The sequence below is a fragment of the Vipera ursinii genome (assembly GCF_947247035.1).
Source record: "Vipera ursinii genome assembly, chromosome: 2".
Taxonomy (NCBI): domain Eukaryota; kingdom Metazoa; phylum Chordata; class Lepidosauria; order Squamata; family Viperidae; genus Vipera; species Vipera ursinii.
The window spans coordinates 223,053,508-223,076,726 of record NC_139513.1 but is presented as its reverse complement, the minus strand read 5'-3'; the positions used below and the strand labels follow the sequence as shown (position 1 = coordinate 223,076,726).

Genomic DNA, 23,219 nt, shown 5'->3' with positions numbered 1-23,219 from the left:
GATCACGTTTTGTCAGAACTCTCGGCTATGACCTGTCCGTCTTGGGTGGCCCTGCACGGCATAGCTCATAGCTTCATTGAATTACGCAAGCCCCTTCGCCACGACAAGGCAGTAATCCATGAAGGGGGATTTTCATCTAGTCAGCTCAATTTTAAAATTCTTATCTCAGAATTGTTTGTGTTTCTTTTTTCTTTTCTAGTGGTTCTGTGCACGTGTATACAATAGATCATTCCACAGGGGCCATGCAGCTTTCTCACAAACTGGAACTAACACCTAAGCAATATCCCGGTAAGCCTAATTATATTAAAGTTCAGATTGGATTGTTTATTTATCTTTTTGGTGATATCCCTCGATTCCTTTATAACAAGTAAACAGTTTGGCATACAGTGTCCGTAAAATAGGCTAAGCTACATATCCAATCATCTGGGTTAATGCACATTCAATTATGTATATCCTGTACAGTTCTGTAGTAGACAATATATTTCTATCAAAATTTAAAATATCATTGTTATTACCCATCATAAAATACAGTCAGGCTGTTGTGCTCATGGCCGTACCATGTGCGTAAAGACAGTTATTTCTTTCTTTTAAGGAGGAGTCAACAGCTTTTGTTAACAGGAATAAAACTAGCAGCTGTGAGCTAAAAAAAATTAAAAAATTTCTAGAGGTTAGGAAAGAGCTGTGTTTGCCATAGTTCTTTTTTTAAAAAAAATCTAGTGGCCATAATGGTTTTGCAACCCAGATTGTTCTACTAGTCACCCAATGTCAATGCATTGTTTGCTTAGTCATGCAAAGAGAAATCGAGTGGTTGGTTACCAGGAAAAAAAGGTTTCCTTTGCACCAACATTTATACATCCAACACATAGTTTAGAAAGTTATAAATCTTACTTTGCATTTCCGGGTATTGTGTTCTGACTACAGGCTTGTTAGAGACGTAGAGAAACTGCTTGGAAACAGTTATAAGGTTCACTTATGCTGTTCCAATATTTTTTATTTGCTTGGGAGGAATTGTGGCAAGGTTCGAAAGATCTACAAAAACTAAGCTAAGAACTCTGGTGAAGTTTTTCATATCCTTAAGCAAGAATAATTTAAACAGAGGAAAGAGGCAGGGCAGAATGTAGATATGCATTTTCTGTTAATCCTGATGACTTCTCACTCTGTTTTTGTGCATTACTTCTATGTATCTCATGAGGAGGATGAAACTGTGCAGAGTTTAATGAAATTAAATTGCATCCTGTTAGGATTAATATTTTGGGGGATATCACCAATCCCACAGAGCCAATATACTACGGTCTTCTCTTCACTTGTAACTAAGTTTCTCTTTCTGATCCCGAAAGAATAACGAGTGTGAGATTGAATTGAATCCCTTGTGTACCATTTTGAATTTCCAGAAGAAAAGTGAGAGTTAAATATATTAAATAAACACTATTCAACTACTGCTCATCTTAAAAATAGTTGAAAATATTAAAAACAGGTTTGTTTTTTAAAAATCTGCTGACAATTTTTGTATTTCAATAGATATTTGGAACAAAACAGGAGCTGTTAAACTCATCAGATGGTCTCCTGATAATTGTGTTGTTATGGTGACCTGGGAATGTGGAGGCCTGTCTTTATGGAGCGTATTTGGAGCCCATCTTATTTGTACTCTAGGAGGTGACTTTATGTAAGTAACTTGTGCTTCATATTAGGAAATTTAAGCAAAATGTGTATCTGCTACTCAACTTTTTATTTGCTACACAGATCTTAAAACTATTTTTCTTTGCTTAGATGTTTAATATCTCACACTGTATATTTTGTTGACTGAGTTAGTAAAGCAAAATGCTCATATTTTTCTGCACAATATTTTAATAAATGAAATGTTTACCATGTCAATGAGAGGCTTTATCTACAAAACCAGTTCTCCCTTCAGTCTGTGTTGTACAAAATATAGGTCTGTGTTTTTATGTCCAATGTATACCATCAAATTCAGAGCTGTTTTTAATAGCCACAGAAGAGCTTCCTCGTGGTTAGTAGACTTGTTGAAGTTGAGAAAACCTATCTGATATGATACTTTTAAATTAGTAGAAAAGTGCAAATGATACTAAAAATCCCTAGAATAGGGTTGCTGAAACATTTGTTATATAATGCCTATTTTTCTTGGCTATTTTGGTTTAATATATCAAGGATGAAAAGGAGGGACTTGGAAACAGAATTAAAAATGCCTCCTAATCAGTATGTATGTAGTGAATTGAAACACAAATTCTCTAATATCCAATATTTAAATTTAATATTTTGTTTATGCTATTCATTTTAGTCATCGAACTGATGGTACTAAAAAGGACCCTCTAAAGATCAGCTCTATGGTGAGCATCATTTATTATTGTCTTACTAGTCTCTTTTTTTCTCCCTCATCTAGGCACACATAATTAAATTTTATTCTAATACTTACCCAAATAAATTAACCTGGACTTATCCTTGAGCTTCTTTCTGCATTTATGTTACAATCCAGATATTTTCAAGTTACTTTCTTAATTTAATTTATTTAATTTACACAAAGACAAATACCGTATTTTCCGGCGTATAAGACGACTTTTTAACCCATGAAAATCATCTCAAAAGTTGGGGGGTCGTCTTATACGCCGGAAAATAGTACATAAATCAATCGAGCGCCCCCGTTCTTGCAAAGCAACTTCAAGCCTCCTTAGTCCAGTCCCCCCTCCAACGTGACTCTCCCTTCCCACCCCCAAGAGCCTCTCAGCCCCTTCCCCTCCCCCTTGCAAACACCAGACCCCGGGAGCTCTTGCGTCTATTCCAAAGGGTGGGTGGAAGGAAAAGCCCCTTTCGGCTCCGGCTTGGCTGCAAGTCAGCGAGCCCGGGAAGGCATGCCCTCCCCTCTCACTGTGGAGGAAACAGGGCAGGCTGGCATCAGGCGGGAGCCGGCAGGGCAGTCCTGCGCACGTGCGTGCTCCCCGGCTCCTAAAGAGTCCTCGGGGAGCCATGGCAGGCGCCTCACGCTCTTCCCTCTTGAAGCAGCATCGGTGGAGCCGTCCGGCGTCGGGCGGGAGCCGGCAGGGCAGTCCTGCACACGCGCACACTGCGAGTGTGCGCGTGCACAGGACTGCCCTGCCGGCTCCCGCCAGACGCCAGCCTGCCCTGCTTCCTCCACAGTGAGAGGGGAGGGCGTGTCTCAGCCCATCCGGACGAGTAACGAAGAAACGCAGCCGGTACGAGAGCTGAGTCCACAGGAACGTATTTATTGCAAAGCAAACAGCAGATAACGATCCAAAAGAAAACGAAGTCAGCGTTGGCTGCTACCCGCAACCAATGCTGCTAAATACCCTTCTATCGCCAACGCACGACCCCACCCATACACGCCTACACCCGCCCCCTCCCTATTTCCACCCCACCCTTCCCTGACAACCTCAGAAGGATGGAAGGCTGAGTCAACTTTGAGCCAATCAGGATCGAACTGCTGGCAGTTGGGAGAGTGAGCCTACAATACTGCATTCTAATCACTGGGCCACCACGGCTCAGAATGGTGATAAATGATACACTCTTATTTTTTATTTTTTTTCTTAGAGTTGGGGATCAGAAGGTTATCATTTATGGGTAATCGATGCAAATAACTTTGGGAATTCAGTGATTGAGAGCAAAAACAAAGGACAGCATTTTGGGATTTTGCAATTTCAGTTCATCAAAAGTGCACTCGCAGTTAATCCTTGCATAGTAAGTATTCATGTTTGATGATTTGTAGTCCTAGGTCAATTTTATTATCTTTTTGGTCAAAACGTTGCCTAATTTGGATTATCTTTAAAAAAAATTTTTTAATGTAAATAAAATTGTATATAATAATATGGCTGTGCAAACATTTGAGAATAAAAGTGCCACCTCTCTTAAATAATCTTTTTCCAATTTTAATTATTTTCTTTGAAACTTTGTTATTCTTCACTGTCTGAAGTACTGACTTCTTTGTTTATTCACAGAGCAGCCAGGAGCAGGTCCTTCTTCAGGGAGAAGATCGCTTATACTTGAACTGTGGTGATGTAGTGCAAGCTCAGAATCCTAGAAGTTCCTCAGCACATGCTGAGCATAAGACTGCCAGAGAAAGAGGCCAATCTTCATATGAGAACTTAGATTCTCAGGGTTTAAGCACTTTATTAGGGCACAGACATTGGCATGTTGTACAGGTAACTTCTTCTCTTGGCACTTGACTGCTTCCCTTTTCGTATCTTATTTTTTGAAAACCTGTCAGCTTTTGCTGTGAAAGAAGACCAGATTAAAAACTACTGACTTCCCAAGGCCACGTCTTAAACTGCTTGGAACTTTTAAGTGTGACTTTCCCATATAAGAAACCTACCATTAGCTCTATAATTGCTATTGTCTATTAGGATCAAAATATCTTTATTGTTAAAACTCCCTAACTGAATTTTTTTTACTTATGTTCCTGATAGAATACACATATATACATGCCAATAAATATACATATGCCAATAAATATATAACGTAAACACGCAAGTAAAATTTGTTAATAATTTGACCTCATGTAATAGTGTAGATGTAATCCTTGACTTACAACCATCTGTGGACTGGCACAAGCTATGGAATTTTAGTTGCTAGTTTTGCATTTCAGAAAAAGAATGAATAAAGACTAGTTCTTCAGCCAGTTTTTTTTATTTATAGCATTATTCTAGTTGTTTCATTGGGTTTTTAATTGTTTTACAATTAAACTTTCCTTGAAAGTTCTTTGCAGTAGGTAGGGGTGTAAAAGCAAATAAAAATAAATCAGATTGGCTATTAATACTCCACCAAATCATTAAACAGAGGAGGACAGACTGTTGAAAAAGTCATTAGCTATCAGATGGGTCAATTCATGTTATTTTTTAAGATTTTTTTTAAAGATTAAAATGTTTCTAATCAGGAAAGTAACCTCTCAGCAGAAAGAATTTCAAACATCTGATTTCCTTAAGGGCCAAACCACACATTGAGTCAGAAATGTCAAGCTCGTGACATCACGTGACGTCACGCAATGTATTGGGACTGTTTTGCCATTGCCGGCAATGGGGTGGGTGTGGCTTCCACGTGACACGTCCGGCCCGCAGGCTGGCAGTTTGACACCCCTGCATTAAGTCATAGCTCCATGTTTAGAGCTCACCTTATAATATTTCTCAGGAACCACTATAGGATGGTTCCATTTTTATTGAGGTTAGGGAAGAGATGGGTCCCCAGTATCTTTGGCCTCTATCTAATTGTGACTTTGTGATTATCAGCGAGTGCTGGATTTAAAACAAAGTGGGAAAGTTACAATGAGGGGAAAGGCATAAAACAGGAATCTTCAAACTTGGCCCTTTTATGACTTGTGGACTTCAACTCCCAGAATTCCTCAGCTAGCTGATATGCATGTCAAGATATAACCGTAGATCAAGTAACCTTTCAGATTTGGGGACAGAAAATTTGTATGGAAGAAACCTTATCCACTCTATAATATTGGAGAATGTAGGTAATAAAATATGCAATATAGAAGGATCTGTGCTGGATGATTATTTCAATAGGTTTGCATAGTACAATTATTAGTATATTTGATATAAAAACACAATGTTTCCAATCTTAATTTTTCTTTATTAAAATGCATGATTATTGTAACATTGTTTCTACCAAAATGTACTCAGCTTTAGACATTTTGAGACATATGCAAATCCTATCATTAGTAGTTATCATTGGTGACCTTTTATTTTAAACAATCCTTTCCAGTCACCCTGATATTATAAAAAATGCTGAATATCTACTATAGAAATATCCAGAGATCTTGTACTGAAAATGGGAACAAACATTTGCAGGTGAAACCATGTAATATTTTATCTATTGACTTTGATGAAATGTGGTAATTGTAATAATTTTTCATAATGCTTTTTTTCTTGTTTTGAAGATTCACAATATATATTTAGAAATCAACTGGCCTATAAGGGTAAGCTGTTTTAAAATATTAATACTTTACAATATTGTATTGAGATAGAAACTTCATTTTTATAGAAATAAATTTGATGGGGCAGCTTGTATTAGAAATTATTATTAATGAAATAGGGCAAATAGTATAATTCCTCTCTTAATAAGGACCTAACAAGTTGCATTTGTTTAGTTTTCAGCCATTGATAAGATGGGGCAGAATGTAGCTGTAGTTGGCAAATTTGGCTTTGCACATTACTCTCTGCTTTCCAAAAAATGGAAATTGTTTGGCAACATTACCCAGGTAAGAGACTGATTATAAATTAATTGGTGGGGAAAGAAACATTACTGTCTAAAAATATTATAACCAATTTATAGAATGTCATTGAGTTTTATAGACTTGATGGAGTAAACAGTAGATTTTTAAAAAGTTGAATAATTCTAGCTTTCCATTTAATTTTAGGAACAAAATATGACAGTTACTGGAGGCTTAGCATGGTGGAATGACTTCATTGTCATTGCATGTTACAACTTAAGTGACCGCCAGGAAGAGGTAAGGCAGACCTTGAATATAAAAGATTGAAAAATTTTTGTTGGTGCACTTTTATGGCAACATTAAATAGAACTCTGCCTGTCACATAGTTATATTAAAACTTTGCTGCCTGCATAGCAATAACAATGTCCCAAATTTCAACTACTTGTTAATTTCATTTTTCTTTCTGTTCTTAGAAAGTATTAGGGTTAAAATTAATACTCCCCAAAATTCTAATTTTTGTAAATATATTTTTATCACAGCTGATGAACTTATTGAGATAAGGAATGCCCAGTGATATTTTTCAAACAAAACTAAGAGGAGAAAGTAGACTCATTCTAAAATGCCAAGGATGTTTTATGGCAAGTTATATTATGATATCAATATGCTGATGATACCCAGCTTTTCATCTCCACCTCGAACCAACACAGTGATGCCCTCGATGTGATGTCCCGTTGCCTGGAAGCGGTACAGATTTGGATGGGAAAGAACAGGCTTCGGCTCAACCCGGCCAAGACTGAGTGGCTTTACATACCGTCATCTCGTTTAGTCCAAGAGGTTCCATCTTTGATTATAGGAGGAGAGATGTTACCTCCCATTGATAGAGCACGCAATCTGGGTGTCCCCCTAGATTCACGACTCAGTTTTGAAGATCATATTGGAGTCGTAGCTAGGGGGGCATTTGCCCAGATTCGCCTAATATACCAATTGTGCCCCTTTCTGGACCGAGATGCCCTACGTACAGTCACCCACGCACTCGTTACCTCCCGTATAGACTACTGCAATGCTCTCTACATGGGGCTGCCCTTGAAAACCACCCGGAGGCTTCAGCTGGTGCAGAATGTGGCTGCACGGGTAGTGATGGGAGCTCCCCGATACTCCCATATAACACCTCTGCTCCATGAGCTGCATTGGTTACCGGTTGCCCTCCGGGTGAGATTTAAGGTGCTGGTACTTACCTTTAAAGCCCTACATGGCTTAGGCCTGGGATACTTGCAGGACCATCTGCTACCGGGAACGAATTCCCATCACCCAGTACGCTCACACAGAGAAGGCCTCCTCAGGGTACCGTCGGCTAGACAATGTCGGCTGGCGACCCCCAGGGGGAGGGCCTTCTCTGTGGGAGCGCCAGTCCTATGGAATCAGCTCCCCCCTGAGCTTCGGATGGCCCAAGATCTCCAGTCCTTTCGCCGCGGCCTCAAAACACTCCTTTTCCACCTGGCTGACCTGGACTGACAGGCATTTTAATTATGTTTACAATTTTTAAATTATTTTTAATTTTTAATTTTAATTTATTGCACAGATGGTTTTAATGTTATTTTTATCTTAATTTCTGTACTTATTATATGTTATTGTTGTTAGCCGCCCTGAGTCCTTCGGGAGATAGGATATATATATAGGATATATATATATATATATATATGGTAGAAGACAGGAAGGCCTGGAGGAATGTTGTCCATAGGGTCGCGATGGGTCGGATAAATATAAATTCCAAATACAAATAATGTGATGTTAGTCTCATTTTTCTTATGAGTATGATAGTTCAGAAATTGGATTCTCCCTCTAAAGGTTTACCTCCATGGAAGTTATATTGTTTCATACTGTAAGTTTAATTGTTCAAATGTCTGCCTATTATTACTTTTGCATTGTGTTTTTAACATGATAAATATAGAGTGTACTTTCTTTCTCATCTCAAGGAGGAAAGGGATAGTGAATGAAGAATATTAGGATCACGACAGAGATGAAAAATCCATTCCCTGAAAAATCTAGTTGAAGTGTAGATCAGCCAGGTTGCCTTATTATAAATTCGTCATGAAAGGAGGAGACTAGGAAATTAGTTTAAATTCTCCTTATAGGTTTGTGATCAAAAGTATTCATTATTCTTTCAGCTAAGAGTATATTTACGAACAGCCAATCTGGACAATGCATTTGCTCATATCACCAAAGTGCAGGCAGAAACATTATTGCTCAGCGTCTTTCGGGACATCATAATTTTGTTCAGAGCAGACTGTTCCATTTGCCTTTATAGTATTAAAAGAAAATCTGATGGGTAAGTATACTTCAAATATGTTATTGCCTAATTTGTTTTACTTTGTTTTTCTTTAGAGCATGGGTTAGGGAGAAGGAAACCTTTGGTGAAACTCTCTGAATCAGATTCGAGTGGTGTCCTTTTTGCCCTTGTTCATTCTGATGTAAACAATAATCCAGAGTTCAGTATTAACAGGCATTCAGTCATGTTTAACTCAGCAGGTACTTCATGTTAGGGAACTCAGCAAAGCTAACCTTTAAAATGAAAACATTTTCCTTAACCAGTAGCGTGCGTGTGTGTGTGTGTGTGTTACATGGAATATTTGCAATATCTTGGTCTCGTAAGGATTGTTGTATTATCTGAAAATTATTATCATACTAATAAATAAAAATGTTAGAATACTTTTTCAAGTCCCACAGACATTCATTTGGGGCTAGGAGGAGACTGACCACTGGGCTTTTCTTTGTCTTTCAGCCCTAATCCCACTACAAGTATTCAGGTTCTGCAAGAGGTTTCTATGTCACGTTATATTCCTCACCCTTTCCTTGTTGTGTCTGTTACTTTAACATCAGTAAGAACAGAGACAGGCATCAGCTTGAAAATGCCACAGCAGGTACCTACAGTTTTTAAAATTATTTTAAAGCTAGAGAAAGCAGACTTTATACTTGAAAACAGTATACATAAGACAACACCATCTCTCATCAAATCTGCCCTATGGTTAAGGCAAGATATATGATAGAGACATGGCTGATAAATCATGGTGTTTCAGGTTAAAGAGAAGAGAAAAATGCATGTGTTTGAATTAACACTGATTTTCCTGAACATCCTAATGTACACCATATCTTTATGAAGGAATGGTTTGGATTGCTGCTGTTTTTGCTGCTTCCTATAGGGCAGGGGTCTTCAAACGTGGCCCTTTTATGACTTGTGGACTTCAACTCCCAGAATTCCTCAGCCAGCGTGCCTGGCTGAGGAATTCTGGAAGCTGAAGTCCACAAGTCATAAAAGGGCAAAATTTGAAGACCCCTGCTGTAGGGTTTTGTTTTTTTTTACAAAAAAGTTGATGCTACTGAGAATTGCTATTCTTCTGAATGAGAGTTTACTTGTAAAACTTTTGATGAATCAGTATGGCTCTATGATGTTCAACATAAAAAATAAATTAGTGGGAAAGATAAGGGATATAATATCAATGATAACTTTACTTTTTGGAGAAGGCAGTTGGGTCATCAGCTTTTTGTCTATGATCAGTGTGGATTGAATGCAATTGAATAGTATGCTTTTATAAACAGAGTGCTGATAATGATGTGTTTGAACTTTTAGAAAAATAGTAAATCCAGCAGAATTGAAAAATAATAATAAATATTGTGTTTTTTGAAGGCCTGTGAAGCAGAGAGCATTATGTTAAATTTAGCAGGACAGTTAATCATGGTACAGAGGGATCGATCAGGTCCTCAGATACGAGAAAAGGAGAGTAGTCCCAACCAAAAGAAACACGTGAGTTAATTTATGGAAAAATTACATTGAAAGGAATGCACATTGTGAATTAATCTAAATGTGTAATACTTTGTTGATCTTATAACTAAAGCAAGTGTTCTTTGTTAACGAATGACTGTAACTTTTTGAAATTTTTGTGACATTGCTTTTCTGTAACTGCCTTTTTTTAGATGCAAATTAAATTTGTTTCCATTATTATTTTCAAATAGCATTTGCTTACCCAACATTGTATGATAGTGATTAATGTACATGTTTTTTTTCAAACACAGCTAACAATGTGAACTGTAGCAATACCTTAATAAATATAGAAAGGAAGGGAGACAAAAATAAAGGATTTAATATCAGTAGCAAATGTAGACAGCACTGTAAGTTTAGATTATTTTTAACTGAACCTTCTATTTCTGTACTTTGGTAACCCATTTATGTTATTATAAATAAGCTGTGTTGCTGATTATTTAAAATAATATGGGGGAAATGCATAGTAGTAACAGGATAATATTTAAAAAATATGGAGGAAATTAGGGAGAGTTACATTAATTTAGTAAACTAACATTTGATCATGCTTATATTGAAGAAGAATGAGATGTCAGCAGAATTAATGTTTGTGTGTTGCCATATAAAACTTGATGAATAACTTGTGAAAAAAGGGAAAAAAGAAAATAGCTTAATTAATATTATTCCTATGTTTTCAGCTGCCATTTTGTGCTCCTGTTGTACTTGCCCAGTCTGTAGAAAATGTTTGGACGACCTGCCGTTCTAACAAACAGAAGCGGCACTTATTGGAGGCTCTGTGGCTCAGCTGTGGGGGATCGGGTATGAAGGTCTGGCTTCCTTTGTTTCCCAGGGACCATCGCAAACCACATTCCTTTCTTTCAAGACGGATCATGCTGCCTTTCCACATTAATATCTACCCTTTGGCTGTTTTGTTTGAAGATGCCTTGGTTCTTGGTGCTGTCAATGACACTGTGCTTTACGACTGTTTATACACTCACAGCAGTGCTGTTGAACATTTAGAGGTCCTCTTCCCCTTCTGCATTGTTGAGAGAACATCTCAGATCTACCTCCATCACATTTTACGCCAGCTTTTGGTGAAGAACCTAGGTGAACAAGCCTTGCTTTTGGCTCACTCTTGTGCCGCATTACCGTATTTTCCTCATGTACTCGAACTGATGCTCCATGAAGTGCTGGAAGAAGAAGCTACCTCGCGGGATCCCATTCCCGATCCTCTCCTTCCCACTGTGGCTAAATTTATTACAGAGTTCCCCCTCTTCCTACAGACTGTTGTTCATTGTGCTAGAAAAACAGAATATGCCCTGTGGAATTATCTCTTTGCTGCTGTTGGAAATCCAAAAGACTTGTTTGAAGAGTGTTTAATGGCCGAGGATTTAGATACAGCTGCATCTTACCTTATTATTCTGCAGGTAATTGTATTCACTCATCTTATTCTGACAGTGATAGGATGTGTTAAATATGCATCCCAAAGGACACAGGCATCTTATTTTGACAGAGCCTTGTCTCTTACAAGTATATATTTATTAAATAAGGATGGAAATAAATAAAAAAGAGGGATGTTAATTATCTTTGGGAATGAAATTGTCTATTATTTAGTCATCTGTGTAAGTACCCATATAGAGGAGCTGATTCATATAATAGGCGCCTCTAGGCCATTTCTGGCTAGCAGTCCTATCATAGTCATGGACAGTAAAATCATGGGCCGTAATTATTGGACTTGGACAATGAAAGGAAAGGTGTGAAGTTTGATGCATGCTTTTATCTGCAGCCTTTTTTGTTTGCTTATTGTTATGCTAAATTTTAAAAAAAATCAGTGGCATCTGTATAAAAAGTGGTTTATGTTGGTTCCAGAATATGGAAGTTCCAGCAGTTAGTAGGCAGCATGCAACTCTGCTATTCAATACAGCTTTGGAGAAAGGAAAGTGGGATCTTTGTCGGCACATGATCAGATTTCTGAAAGCCATTGGTTCTGGAGAATCGGAGACTCCTCCTGCTACACCAACAACTCAGGTTTGAAAGGCACATGATTGCTTTATCATAAATGTCTTTGACAGTAATCCAATATAATTTTGAGGGGGGGAAATATTCAAGTCCCATATGGAACTTGCTAACTGTCCAGTTATCAGATAAATGGATTCTAATCATACACTAAACCATAGTCCTTTTTATTAATGAATGACTGTATGTGAACATGATTATTTGATGGTTAAGGATAACTAGAACTTGTAACCCTTATTTGGCATCTTAAGCAAAGGGTCTGTTTAGCTTTGCTTGTGTATAGTGCCACAAGACTAGTCTATGCATTGTTTTAGTCCTAAAAACAAGTATGGTAAAAGTATTGTGAAGCAAATTTTGATTTTGTAAATCAAAATGACTCCATCAATCCTTATCGTGCTCCTGCTTTTGCCATTTCTAGCTTGTTACTTTTAAATTCCTTTCAAAGGAAGTTCGGTGGTCAGGTATTTTAATCAAAGGGAATAGGGGGAAAGATTCATATTTTCAAACTTTAGCACAGCGCTCTCAGTATCAGCAGAATCACTATTTGCTAGTAGTCGTGCTTTGATATCTGCAATCTGCAAGATGTTCAAGCTAGGCCTTTGCTTGTTTTGGTAATAGATGGCAAGATGCCTGGACAGAGGGTTTTTTTCTCTTAAGCTATTTGATTCTAAAAGTTACAGACCTTTTTAAACAAATAATCAAATATAGCATTAAGCCTGTCTGAAGGAGTAGGCACCTTAATGTCATAATATAACAATAAAGCAAAAAAGTTACTATTATCTAAAATGTTTTGAAGTCATTATAAGTAAGTGGATTTTTTTCAGGGAGCATCTGTTTGATGGAGGATTTCTTGAATAGTTCACTGTTGTGAAATTCATTAGAAATATTTATTTCACCATAAAACCTACTCTCAGCTTTTCTAGTTGTCAGCCAGTTGGCTCTTTGCTTTAAATGTAATATAATCAATTTAGACACTTCCAAACTCTAACTAGTTCTCCAGCCTGACTATTCTTATTCCTTTCTTCCATGTAGGAACCTACTTCAAGTGGTGGCTTTGAGTTCTTCAGACATCGCAGTATTAGTTTGTCTCAGTCAGGAGAGACACTTCCAGCTGGCAAATTTAACTTACAAAAAACCCTGAGCATGCCATCTGGCCCATCTGGGAAAAGGTAATCAAGTAGAAGAGAATATACGACTCTTGCTATATATATATAAAATGAAAGTCTGTTTTTGGTGTTAACCTTATTTCCTATCTTTGTAGGTTGAGTAAGGAAAGTGATTGTGCTGAGAACATGTATATTGACATGATGTTGTGGAGGCATGCTCGACGTCTTCTGGAAGAAATCAGGCTTAAGGATCTTGGTTGTTTTGCTGCACAGCTGGGCTTTGAGTTGATAGGCTGGTTGTGCAAAGAGCGTAACAGAGCTGCCCATGTGGACGATTTTGTGACTGCCTTGAAGAAATTACACAATGATTTTCTTTGGCCATTTCCCATTATTCCAGTGTGCTCCATAAATTCACCTCTGAAGAATGGAAAATGTAGGACAGGTATCTTATCCTTACTCTCATTTAATTTATCAGAAGCTAAATGTAGCTTTAGAGTAAATGGAAGCTTACAGTGCAGTCACCTTTCATTGTGTTTTCAGACATTACATGATTATTTTCATATTTGTACCAAATCCATTGTTGGTACTATCATAGGGGCAAATGTAGCAGGCATTTTGAATTCAAGTTGTGCTGTACATTAGCACACTAAGATTAAACATGTCTAATTCAGTCTTTGAAATTAAACTAAACAAAGAATAAAAACATATAGCAAGTAATTGTTGGAAGAGGATACTATCTACCTGATGAATGTTACAGTTAAAGTGTTCATAGGAAAGAAAATAAATGGGTTTGGTTTCACTGTGTGCAGGTTACACTGTGTGTGGTTTTATTAATCTATACTGAAGCTCATGGTAGATATCCTGAAGTAGTAGGGGTTGGTTATAAGTCCTTGAAATGAATTAGGCTTGAAATATTAAATAGCATGTTTAAGGCTGGAACAACAGCTCATTCCCATGCTTTCATTTCCAGTAATAGGTGAACAACTCTTAAAATCACAGTCTGCTGACAGCTTTTTAAACATGGAAATAGACACCGGCCTCCCAGATGTACCAAGGAGTCATAGCTGGTTTGGTGCCATCAGCTCCTCCCAAAGAGAGATGGATACAGCATCTTCCCATGGCCCTCAGATGCAGGACGCATTTCTCTCACCTTTGTTAAGCAAAGTGGGTGAGTTCTTTATTCTGATCTTTGGCTTTCTTTTAGGTGATTACGGGTGTTTTATCTGAAAATAAAAATATACTTTTCGTATATAACAATGGCCATTTGCTTCCTAATCTTTCTTGGGAATAATGCAGAAGGTAAAGGATTAAATAGCAGAGGAAAAACAAACCAATAATATGTTCATATTTGGGATGAATTCAAAATAGGAATTCTATTGGCAGCAGCAAACTAGAACTTCATCACAAGATAGCAGCATGTGTACATGTATAGTGACCATGCTAGTCTCTTTTGGAGTAAGCAGTGTTCACAAAGTGCAGAACAAGAATAATAAATTTTAAATTGAAAAAAGTTTATTTATATCCCACCTTTATTATTTTTATAAACAACCCAAGGTGGTCAACATACCTAATCCTCCTCCCTCCTCCTATTTTCCCCAGAACAACAGTCCTGTGAGATTGGTTGAACAAAGAGTGAGTAACTGGCCCAAACTCACCCAGCTGGTTATCAGGTCTAAGGAGGGACTAGAACTCACCATATCCCGGTTTCCAGCCTGGTGACCTAACTACTAGAACAAATTGCCTTGTTCGAATCAACATCATTCAGTATAACTGTCCTTATGTGTCTGTCCTTATAAACTATAACCAAACTTCTTAACCTGTTGTTCTTAAGGAATTCATTAAGCACAACCTCCTGAAAGTCCTCTCACTCTCAACAAATTTACTCTTTGTATATTTGCTTTGCTGTTAGATTCACATTCATTCTCTCTGTACTGATAGTCCTTCCTTGACCGAGGTACTTGGAACTGGCAGCTCCACCACTAAGCAGCGTGGTCATAAAATACAATGTCATGTGACTGTATCCTCTTAAAGTGGCAGTTGAAGTTGCGGTTATTAAGCAAATCTCACATAGTCGTTGGGTGTGATGTCACGTGATTGCCATTTGCTACCTCTTGCCAGCTTCTCCACTGACTTTTGTTGGAAGCTGGCAGTGAAAGTCACACATGGTGATCTTCTGACTGAGGGACACGCAGCCATTGCAATTGCAAGTCGATTGCCAAGTGCCTAAATCTTGATCCTCTGACCAAGAGATGCTACAATGACCACAACTACAAGGAACAGCTGCAAGTCTCATTCAACATCACCGTAACTTCAAATAGTTGTTGAACAAGCTTTTGTTAAAAGAGGATTACCCATATGACTAACTTAATTTGAACTCAGTTCACTGTTATTCAGCACCAACTCATTCTTATCCTATCTCTTGTTTTACAGCATCCACTTCTTAAGTATCCCATATTATAGTCATACCTACAGTAATTCTCATTTCCATTTTGCACGTTGGGGAGATTCATGGTCTAGTACACAACTATTTTAACTTTTTTTCCTTGCAACAGAACACATGCCAGTCTCAGCCTTTCTTCTAGCATTTACATATTTTAAATTTTGTTTCTCCATTTCCCCTTCCTTAGTAAAGTCATTTATTTGCTGCTGTTTTGGCTATTTATGTATACTTTATGATTGTTCACTTAGTTTTCCCAATAAAACACAACTTGTTTTGTTACCTTAATTTTTTGAGGCACAAACACTTTCGTGCATCACATAGATTAGTGTTCACGGCAGATGTGGTACTTGATAACATGACATCTACATACAAAAATACATACAGGTTTCATACTTTTTAATATTCCACAAGCATTCTCATACATTTATCCATAAAAATATTAAACAGCCAAAGGTACGCTACTCTATCCTGCTGAGATGCAGTTTTTTGCACACTTTAAATAAGACACAGAGAAACCAAAACATCTCTATTTGTTTTGCTGTATTTGACAGGTGATGAGGGGAGCATTGGCTCCGCCACAGATCTGACAGAGACAAGCTCTATTGTGGATGGAGACTGGACTATGGTGGATGAAAATTATTCCGCCTTGAGTCTGACACAGTCTGAATTGGAACGTATCTCTTTGGAGCTAGCCAGCAAAGGGCCACACAAATCACAAGTTCAGCTGCGGTAAATGAGATGGGAGTTTGTATCATCATTGGGATTCCTTTGAGCTGTTCTTAGAGGATGGGGGCCAAGGATAATATCCTGTGGGGAAAACGGAATCTTTCTTTGCCTTAGAAAGTGCCTCTGGGTCTTTTTGTAGGTATTTGCTTCATATTTTCATGGAAGCAGGATGCCTGGACTGGTGCATGGTCATAGGCCTGATCCTTCGAGAATCCTCAGTCGTCAATCAAGTGTTTAATCTAGCGCAGTCTTCAGAGGTCGATGGGGAGATGTTGCAGAACATTAAGACAGGACTGCAGGCAGTAGAAAGCTGGGCTTCTGTCGACTGGTGAGTTGCATGAACCTCCTTTCACTATACATATGATCTAAGCTACTTTTCTAGGAAACAGCAGTAAACAAAGAAATAATACTGTTTAATTTATTCAAAACCTTAACCTCTTTGAGGAAGGTATTCTATATGCTGAAACAGTGAGGGGAAAAAATATTTGATCCCCTGCTGGTTTTGTACGTTTGCCCACTAACAAAGAAATGATCAATCTATAATTTTAATGGCAGGTTTATTTTAACAGAGACAGAGTAACAACAAAAAATCCAGAAAAATGCACTTCAAAAAGTTATAAATTGATTTGCATTTTAATGAGTGAAATAAGTATTTGATCCCCTACCAATTAGCAAGATTTCTGGTTCCCAGGTGTCTTTTATACAGGTAATGAGCTGAGATTAGGAGCACTCTCGTAAAGTATAAAAGACATCTATCCACAGAGGCAATCAATCAATCAGATTCCAAACTCTCCACCATGGCCAAGACCATAGAGCTGTCCAAGGATATTAGGGACAAGATTGTAGACCTACATAAGGCTGGAATGGGCTACGAGACCATCGCCAAGCAGCTGGGTGAGAAGGTGATAACAGTTGGTGCGATTATTCTTAAATGGAAGAAATACAAAATAACAAAATCTCCCTCGGTCTGGGACTCCATGCAAGATCTCACCTTGTGGAGTTTCAGTGATCATGAGAACAGTGAGGAATCAGCCCAGAACTACACGGGAGGATCTTGTCAATGATCTCAAGGCAGCTGGGACCATAGTCACCAAAAAAAATTTGGTAACACACTACACTGTGAAGGACTGAAATCTTGCAGTGCCTGCAAGGTCCCCCTGCTCAAGAAAGCACATGTACAGGCCCGTCTGAAATTTGCCAATGAACATCTGAGTGATTCAGAGGAGAACTGGGTGAAAGTTCTGGTCAGATGAGACCAAAATCGAGCTCTTTGGCATCAACTCAACTCACCGTGTTTGGAGGAGAAGGAATGCTGCCTATGACCGCAAGAACACCATCCCTACCATCCAACATGGAGGTAGAAACAGTATGCTTTGGAGGTGTTTTTCTTCTAAGGGGACAGGACAACTTCACCGCATCAAAGGAATAATGGATGGGGCCATGTACCATCACATTTTGGATGAGAACTTCCTTCCCTCAGCCAGGGCCCTGAAAATTGGTCGTGGATGGGTATTCCAGCATGACAGTGACCAAAACACACAGCCAAGACAACAAAGGAGTGGCTCAAGAAGAAGCGCATTAAGGTCCTGGAGTGGCCTAGTCAGTCTCCCGACCATAATCCCATAGAAGATCTGTGGAGGAAGCTGAAAGTTCAAGTTGCCAAACGTCAGCCTTGAAACCTTAATGACTTGAGAGGATCTGCAAAGAGGAGTGGGACAAAATCCCTCCTGAGATGTGTGCAAACCTGGTGGCCAACTACAAGAAACATCTGGCCTCTGTGATTGCCAGCAAGGGTTTTGCCACCAAGTACTAAGTCAGGTTTTGCAAAGGAGTCAAATATTTTTTTCACTCATTAAAATACATATCAATTTATAACTTTTTTGAAATGCGTTTTTCTCGATTTTTTTTGTTTGTTATTCTGTCTCTCACTGTTAAAATAAACCTACCATTAAAATTATAGACTGATAATTTCCTTGTCAGTGGGCAAAAGTACAAAATCAGCAGGAGATCAAATAATTTTTCCCTCACTGTAATACCTGGTATAATTTATCTATGGAATTATTTTGTAACTGCCTGACTTGTCCTATTAATACATTTGACAGGAGTTCTTATTTCAACATTTGAAGATGTGTAATGTGAACAGAGAAGTATGTATCCAATGATATGCATGGTGTCTTGAATGAGGATATTTCTCATAGTAAAGCAGTAGGTTACAATACCTAATTATGGCTAGGAAGATCCAGGACAGTAGATTAGATGGGAAGAAAAACAAGAACCATCTCCGCCAAATAAAAGCATTGAAAAACCACTTGCAGGTTGACATAAAAATTGAAAAATAAATACAGAAACCAAGATCAATTTTAGTGAAAATTTGAACAACGTATATATTTTCATTGTGCAAAGGGCATCCACCTGTTGAGTTGGCTTAGTACACCAAGTTAATAACCAGAGAAGGACAGTTGCTGAATTTGCAGTTTTAAAATCTTTGAACTAATTGCTTATTTTCTTATGTTCTTTAGTCCTGGCTATAAGCCATTTTTAACCATTATCAAGCCACAACTGCAGAAGCTGAGTGAGATATCAGAGGAACAGGTGCCGGCGGAAGCTTTTCAGCCTACAAATCTGTCACGGGTGGCTGAACAAGCCAGTCCAAGGGCGGAGGAGAACCGGCTTTCAGTTAACCACAGCGCTAATCCTCAAAATGAGGCTGGTCCTAATCCTTCAATCCGACATGATGAGGACAAGATTGGGCTGGAGAAGGAAGACCATCCCCCTCAAGAAGGCGGTTATGATTGTACTGTCTCCTGACAGAATCAGACCTGATAACTCTTTTAGTAAAGCTTCATAATGATGGCATTGAAGAATACTGCTATTGGAAGAAAGTACAGCAATCACTTTTTTTCACAACATATGTTTAGTTTTGCTTTACTTTATTTTTGTTTTTAATGAATACTTCTTTTTACATGTGATGACTAGAGAATCTCCTTGAATTTGTGAACGCTTTCCCAGTAACGTCCTCAATTCTTTCATTTATCTGACTATGAAAAGCAGCAATATTTGCCTGTATTCCAAGAAGATTTATTTGAATCTCTTGTAAGCTCTTTTTCCTTAATCATGCAGAACACCTACTTTGTATCAGTGTATATGATCTTTATTGCATTTTTTTGAAATGAAAGGGGGGAAAAACTTGGAGACAATTCTAAAATTTACCCATCTGCACCATCCCCAACCCAGTTTTTGAACCAAAACTTGAACAAGTTGACAATGAAGCTTGCTCAGATGAAATGTTGATGCATTCTGTGTAGTTTAACTGCCTAAAGGAAATGATGGCCTGATTAAGCTAAATTCTGTTCTATAAATTATGCAGGTATCATAAATTTGACATCACCAAATATTATATATTAAAAATTGTAAAATACATTGTATCTTTTGTGAATACTCTTATATATTTTCAATATACTGTTTTTGCTTTTGGCTTTGCTCTACAGTGTAGGGTACCTTTATCTATCTCGCATGTTTGTATTTTTAACTCCAGGAAAGCTAAAAGTAAAGTTGCACTTCTATCAGAATGCAACTGATTTTCATCTGGCATTATTTGCAGTTTCATTTCGTCATTTAGTCTGTTCAGATCCATTCTGAGCAAAAAGATTTTAAATGAATTACTGAATTCTTATTTATTTCTATTGTAAAGATGCTTTCTTCAAGATTATTTTTGTGTAAATAAAACCACTTTATATATTACTGCTATTAAGACTTTGTAATGGCAATGTACAGTGTATATATTTAAGCCACCATCTTGCTAATATTTTATAATGCATATACTTGTAACTAAAAAATGTTTATTTTAACTTTCATACAACAATATTATGAAAAACTGGCTGCAGCAGAATCTCATGTTTGCTTGAGGTACTTATTTTTTCAATCTGCTGACTCCAGATTGGTATTATAAATACTGATGTGTAATATTAAATACCTGTAACAGTATTACAATTTAAATATTGATTGGCTTGTCCTGTGCAGTTGGGGAAAATGCAGCACTACTACTTTTTCTACAGAAACCTAGTACTTATTTTTATAATAAGGGCGTAATTAATACATACATGGACCAAAATCATTTATGTTTTAGGTAGTATGAGAATCAGCATCAGCCACAGTCATACTTCATGAAATTCTCTATGCGAATTCTGAATGAATATATTATGAACAGTCAAAAATATTGCTTCCTAACCTTAGCAAATTGAAGATGAGTGGTCTTCAACTCCCAGAATTCTCAGCAGTGGTTGCTGGAAATTGCCAAGGTTGGAAAACCTGTTTAAGAGGGTCAACAAAAATATTGGTTCTGACTTTATATATTTGCTTAGAAAGGCATGGTCATGTCTTTTTATTGATAAATGTAATTAGACAGATTTTATTGCTGTTGTGTAACCTTTACCATTGGTAAGACTAAAAGTAGTGGTACATGTGCAATAACTTTTAAATAAAATATAAAGGGGTGGAAATGACCTAACTTTTCTATACTTCTGACATTGTATTTTGTCTACCATAATGGGTGCAAAAATTGTCACTTTTCTTACATCAGAAAAAAGAGGCACTACTTTTCTATACTGTAGTGTTGAACATATTAATAGCTATTGCCACCACAGCCTTAAGCACTACACTGCTGTGGTTCCAGCCTAAGCAGCATTTTTTTATAACAACGTTCATCACATGCATTATCTCCAGTGCTCTTAATTCTGTTACTCTTAATAAGCCCTTTTCACATCTCTACAATGGGGACATCTTCCTACTCTGGAAGTTAAGCAGGTTCCTATGTTACTTGATACCCGTACTAGAAAATGGATGCCACCCTGAAAACAGAAATATTCCCAATTGACCAGCATTTCCCTCTGAATAAACTGCATAATACTATTAAAACGGAAGGGTTTAAATAGTTCACTTGATGATACGTACAGGAAGAAAGGCATTCCACGTTTAGCATGCAGCAGATATAAAACTGTATAGAAAGGGCTACTTGAGCCACTTGCTAAAGCTCCAGTTCAAGAAGAATGTCCATTAGTCTTCATTGGTACAGGTGATCATACAAAAAGTGTCTTTTCCAGTTTAAGGCAGAAACTGAGTCACCGTTGTTTTTTTATGGTGGAATGAAATGTGCACATTCAAACAATTCTGCTGGACTTCAAAGCAAAAGGGTTTTAGAACACAATTCTTCCTGTTGCTAGGAGACAATGCAGTAGAGCTTGTTTGGTTTTTGCATCTGCTTTCTCTCCAAGCAACCAAATGATGAGTGGGAAGAGATTTTTCACCTAAATCTGATGGAAGAAGTTGCTGTAGCGTGCATATTATTTATTTATTTATTTATTTATTTTATTAGACTTATATACCGCCCTTCTCCTGTAGGACTCAGGGCGGTTCACAAGGTTTTTTAAAAACAATACAACAAATTACAAAAATTAAAAACAAAATGATTACACTAACGAACTAAAAACCCCAATTACAATTAAAATACAATTAAAACCCCAGTTAATACACTCAGTCCAGGCCAGAAAGCTCTTCAGGTCCCGGCGGAATGAGCGAAGGTCAGGGGCAGTCCTAAGCTCTACAGGCAGCTGGTTCCAAAAGGCCGGCGCACCCACAGAGAAGGCCCTCCCCCTGGGTATTCTCCACTGGCAATCTTTTACCGGCGATACCCTGAGAAGACCCTCCCTGTGGGAGCGCACAGGATGAAGGGAGCTTGATGCCGGCAGCAGGTGTTCCCTTACTTACTTACTTACTTACTTTGTTGAGGAAAGAATTGCCATTGATTGAAAGAATGCAACTGCCTGCTCTAGTAAGGAGGTAGTGGAATGGGACAACTCTCCACAGGACAATTTAACATTTCATCTATTTAAAATAAAATATTTTAATTTTTGTCATTCACATTTCATTCTGGTTATTTTTACTGGCTGTACTCAGCATGTGGTCCTCAATGGAACCGCATCTACATGGAGGGAAGTGTGTAGTGGGGTGCCCCAGGGCTCTGTTCTGGGCCCAGTGCTCTCCAACATCTTCATCAATGATTTGGATGAGGGGATAAATGGGGAACTCATCAAATTTGCAGATGACACCAAGCTGGCAGGAATAGCCAACACTCCAGAAGACAGGCTTAAGATACAGGAGATATCTTAAGATCTGGACAGACTTGAACACTGGGCGCTGTCTAACAAAATGAAATTCAATGGTGAAAAAGTAAGGTTCTACATTTAGGCAAGAAAAACCAAATGTACAGGTATAGTATATAGCAGTGTTTTTCAACCTTTTTTGGGCAAAGGCACACTTGTTTCATGAAAAAAATCACGAGGCACTCCACCATTAGAAAATGTTAAAAAATTTAACTGCCTATATTGACTATATATAAAGTAATTCTCTTGAATAGGAATCAAATAAACACAAAGAAAGTATTTTATAATTACTTTTCAATTTTTCCCACGGCACACCAGGCAACATCTCGCGGCACACTAGTGTGCCGCGGAACAGTGGTTGAAAAACACTGGTATATAGTATAGTATAGGTACCTTGCTCAATAGTAGTAACAGAGGGAGCTCAGACTCCTAGTGAACAATCACTTCAATATGAGCCAGCAGTGTGCTGCAGCTGCCACAAAAGCCAACACAGTGCTACGCTGCATTAACAGAGGGATAGAATCAAGATCTCATGAAGTATTATACCACTTTACAATGCCTTGGTAAAGGCACACTTGGAATACTGCATCCAGTTTTGGTCACCACGATGTAAAAAAGATGTTGAGACTCTGGAAAGAGTACAGAGAAGAGCAACAAAGATAATTAGAGGTCTGGAGGCTAAAACATATAAGGAACGGCTGCTGGAATTGGGTATGTGTAGAAGGACTAGGGGTGATATGATAGCAGTGTTCCAATATCTCAGGGGCTGCCACAAAAAAGAGGGAGTCAGGCTATTCTCCAAAGC

General features: G+C 37.9%; 1 protein-coding gene across 2 annotated transcripts in view; it reads left to right on the top strand.

Annotated features, from left to right (window-relative positions):
* RIC1 (RIC1 homolog, RAB6A GEF complex partner 1) overlaps positions 1 to 20,771 on the top strand; it is a 57,696-nt gene extending 36,925 nt beyond the window's left edge. For both annotated transcript variants that reach the window (XM_083352527.1, XM_083352528.1), the window contains 19 exons: positions 200 to 288; positions 1,519 to 1,663; positions 2,294 to 2,342; positions 3,559 to 3,705; positions 3,963 to 4,166; positions 5,903 to 5,941; positions 6,113 to 6,223; positions 6,383 to 6,472; positions 8,341 to 8,501; positions 8,955 to 9,093; positions 9,858 to 9,974; positions 10,667 to 11,395; positions 11,838 to 11,996; positions 13,017 to 13,153; positions 13,246 to 13,532; positions 14,061 to 14,258; positions 16,082 to 16,259; positions 16,396 to 16,584; positions 18,776 to 20,771. In XM_083352527.1, coding sequence (XP_083208653.1) covers positions 200 to 288; positions 1,519 to 1,663; positions 2,294 to 2,342; positions 3,559 to 3,705; positions 3,963 to 4,166; positions 5,903 to 5,941; positions 6,113 to 6,223; positions 6,383 to 6,472; positions 8,341 to 8,501; positions 8,955 to 9,093; positions 9,858 to 9,974; positions 10,667 to 11,395; positions 11,838 to 11,996; positions 13,017 to 13,153; positions 13,246 to 13,532; positions 14,061 to 14,258; positions 16,082 to 16,259; positions 16,396 to 16,584; positions 18,776 to 19,064 — 3,457 coding nt within the window. In that variant the 3' untranslated portion in view covers positions 19,065 to 20,771. The remainder of the gene's footprint in view (positions 1 to 199; positions 289 to 1,518; positions 1,664 to 2,293; positions 2,343 to 3,558; positions 3,706 to 3,962; positions 4,167 to 5,902; positions 5,942 to 6,112; positions 6,224 to 6,382; positions 6,473 to 8,340; positions 8,502 to 8,954; positions 9,094 to 9,857; positions 9,975 to 10,666; positions 11,396 to 11,837; positions 11,997 to 13,016; positions 13,154 to 13,245; positions 13,533 to 14,060; positions 14,259 to 16,081; positions 16,260 to 16,395; positions 16,585 to 18,775) is intronic.
* Positions 20,772 to 23,219: the final 2,448 nt, after the last annotated feature.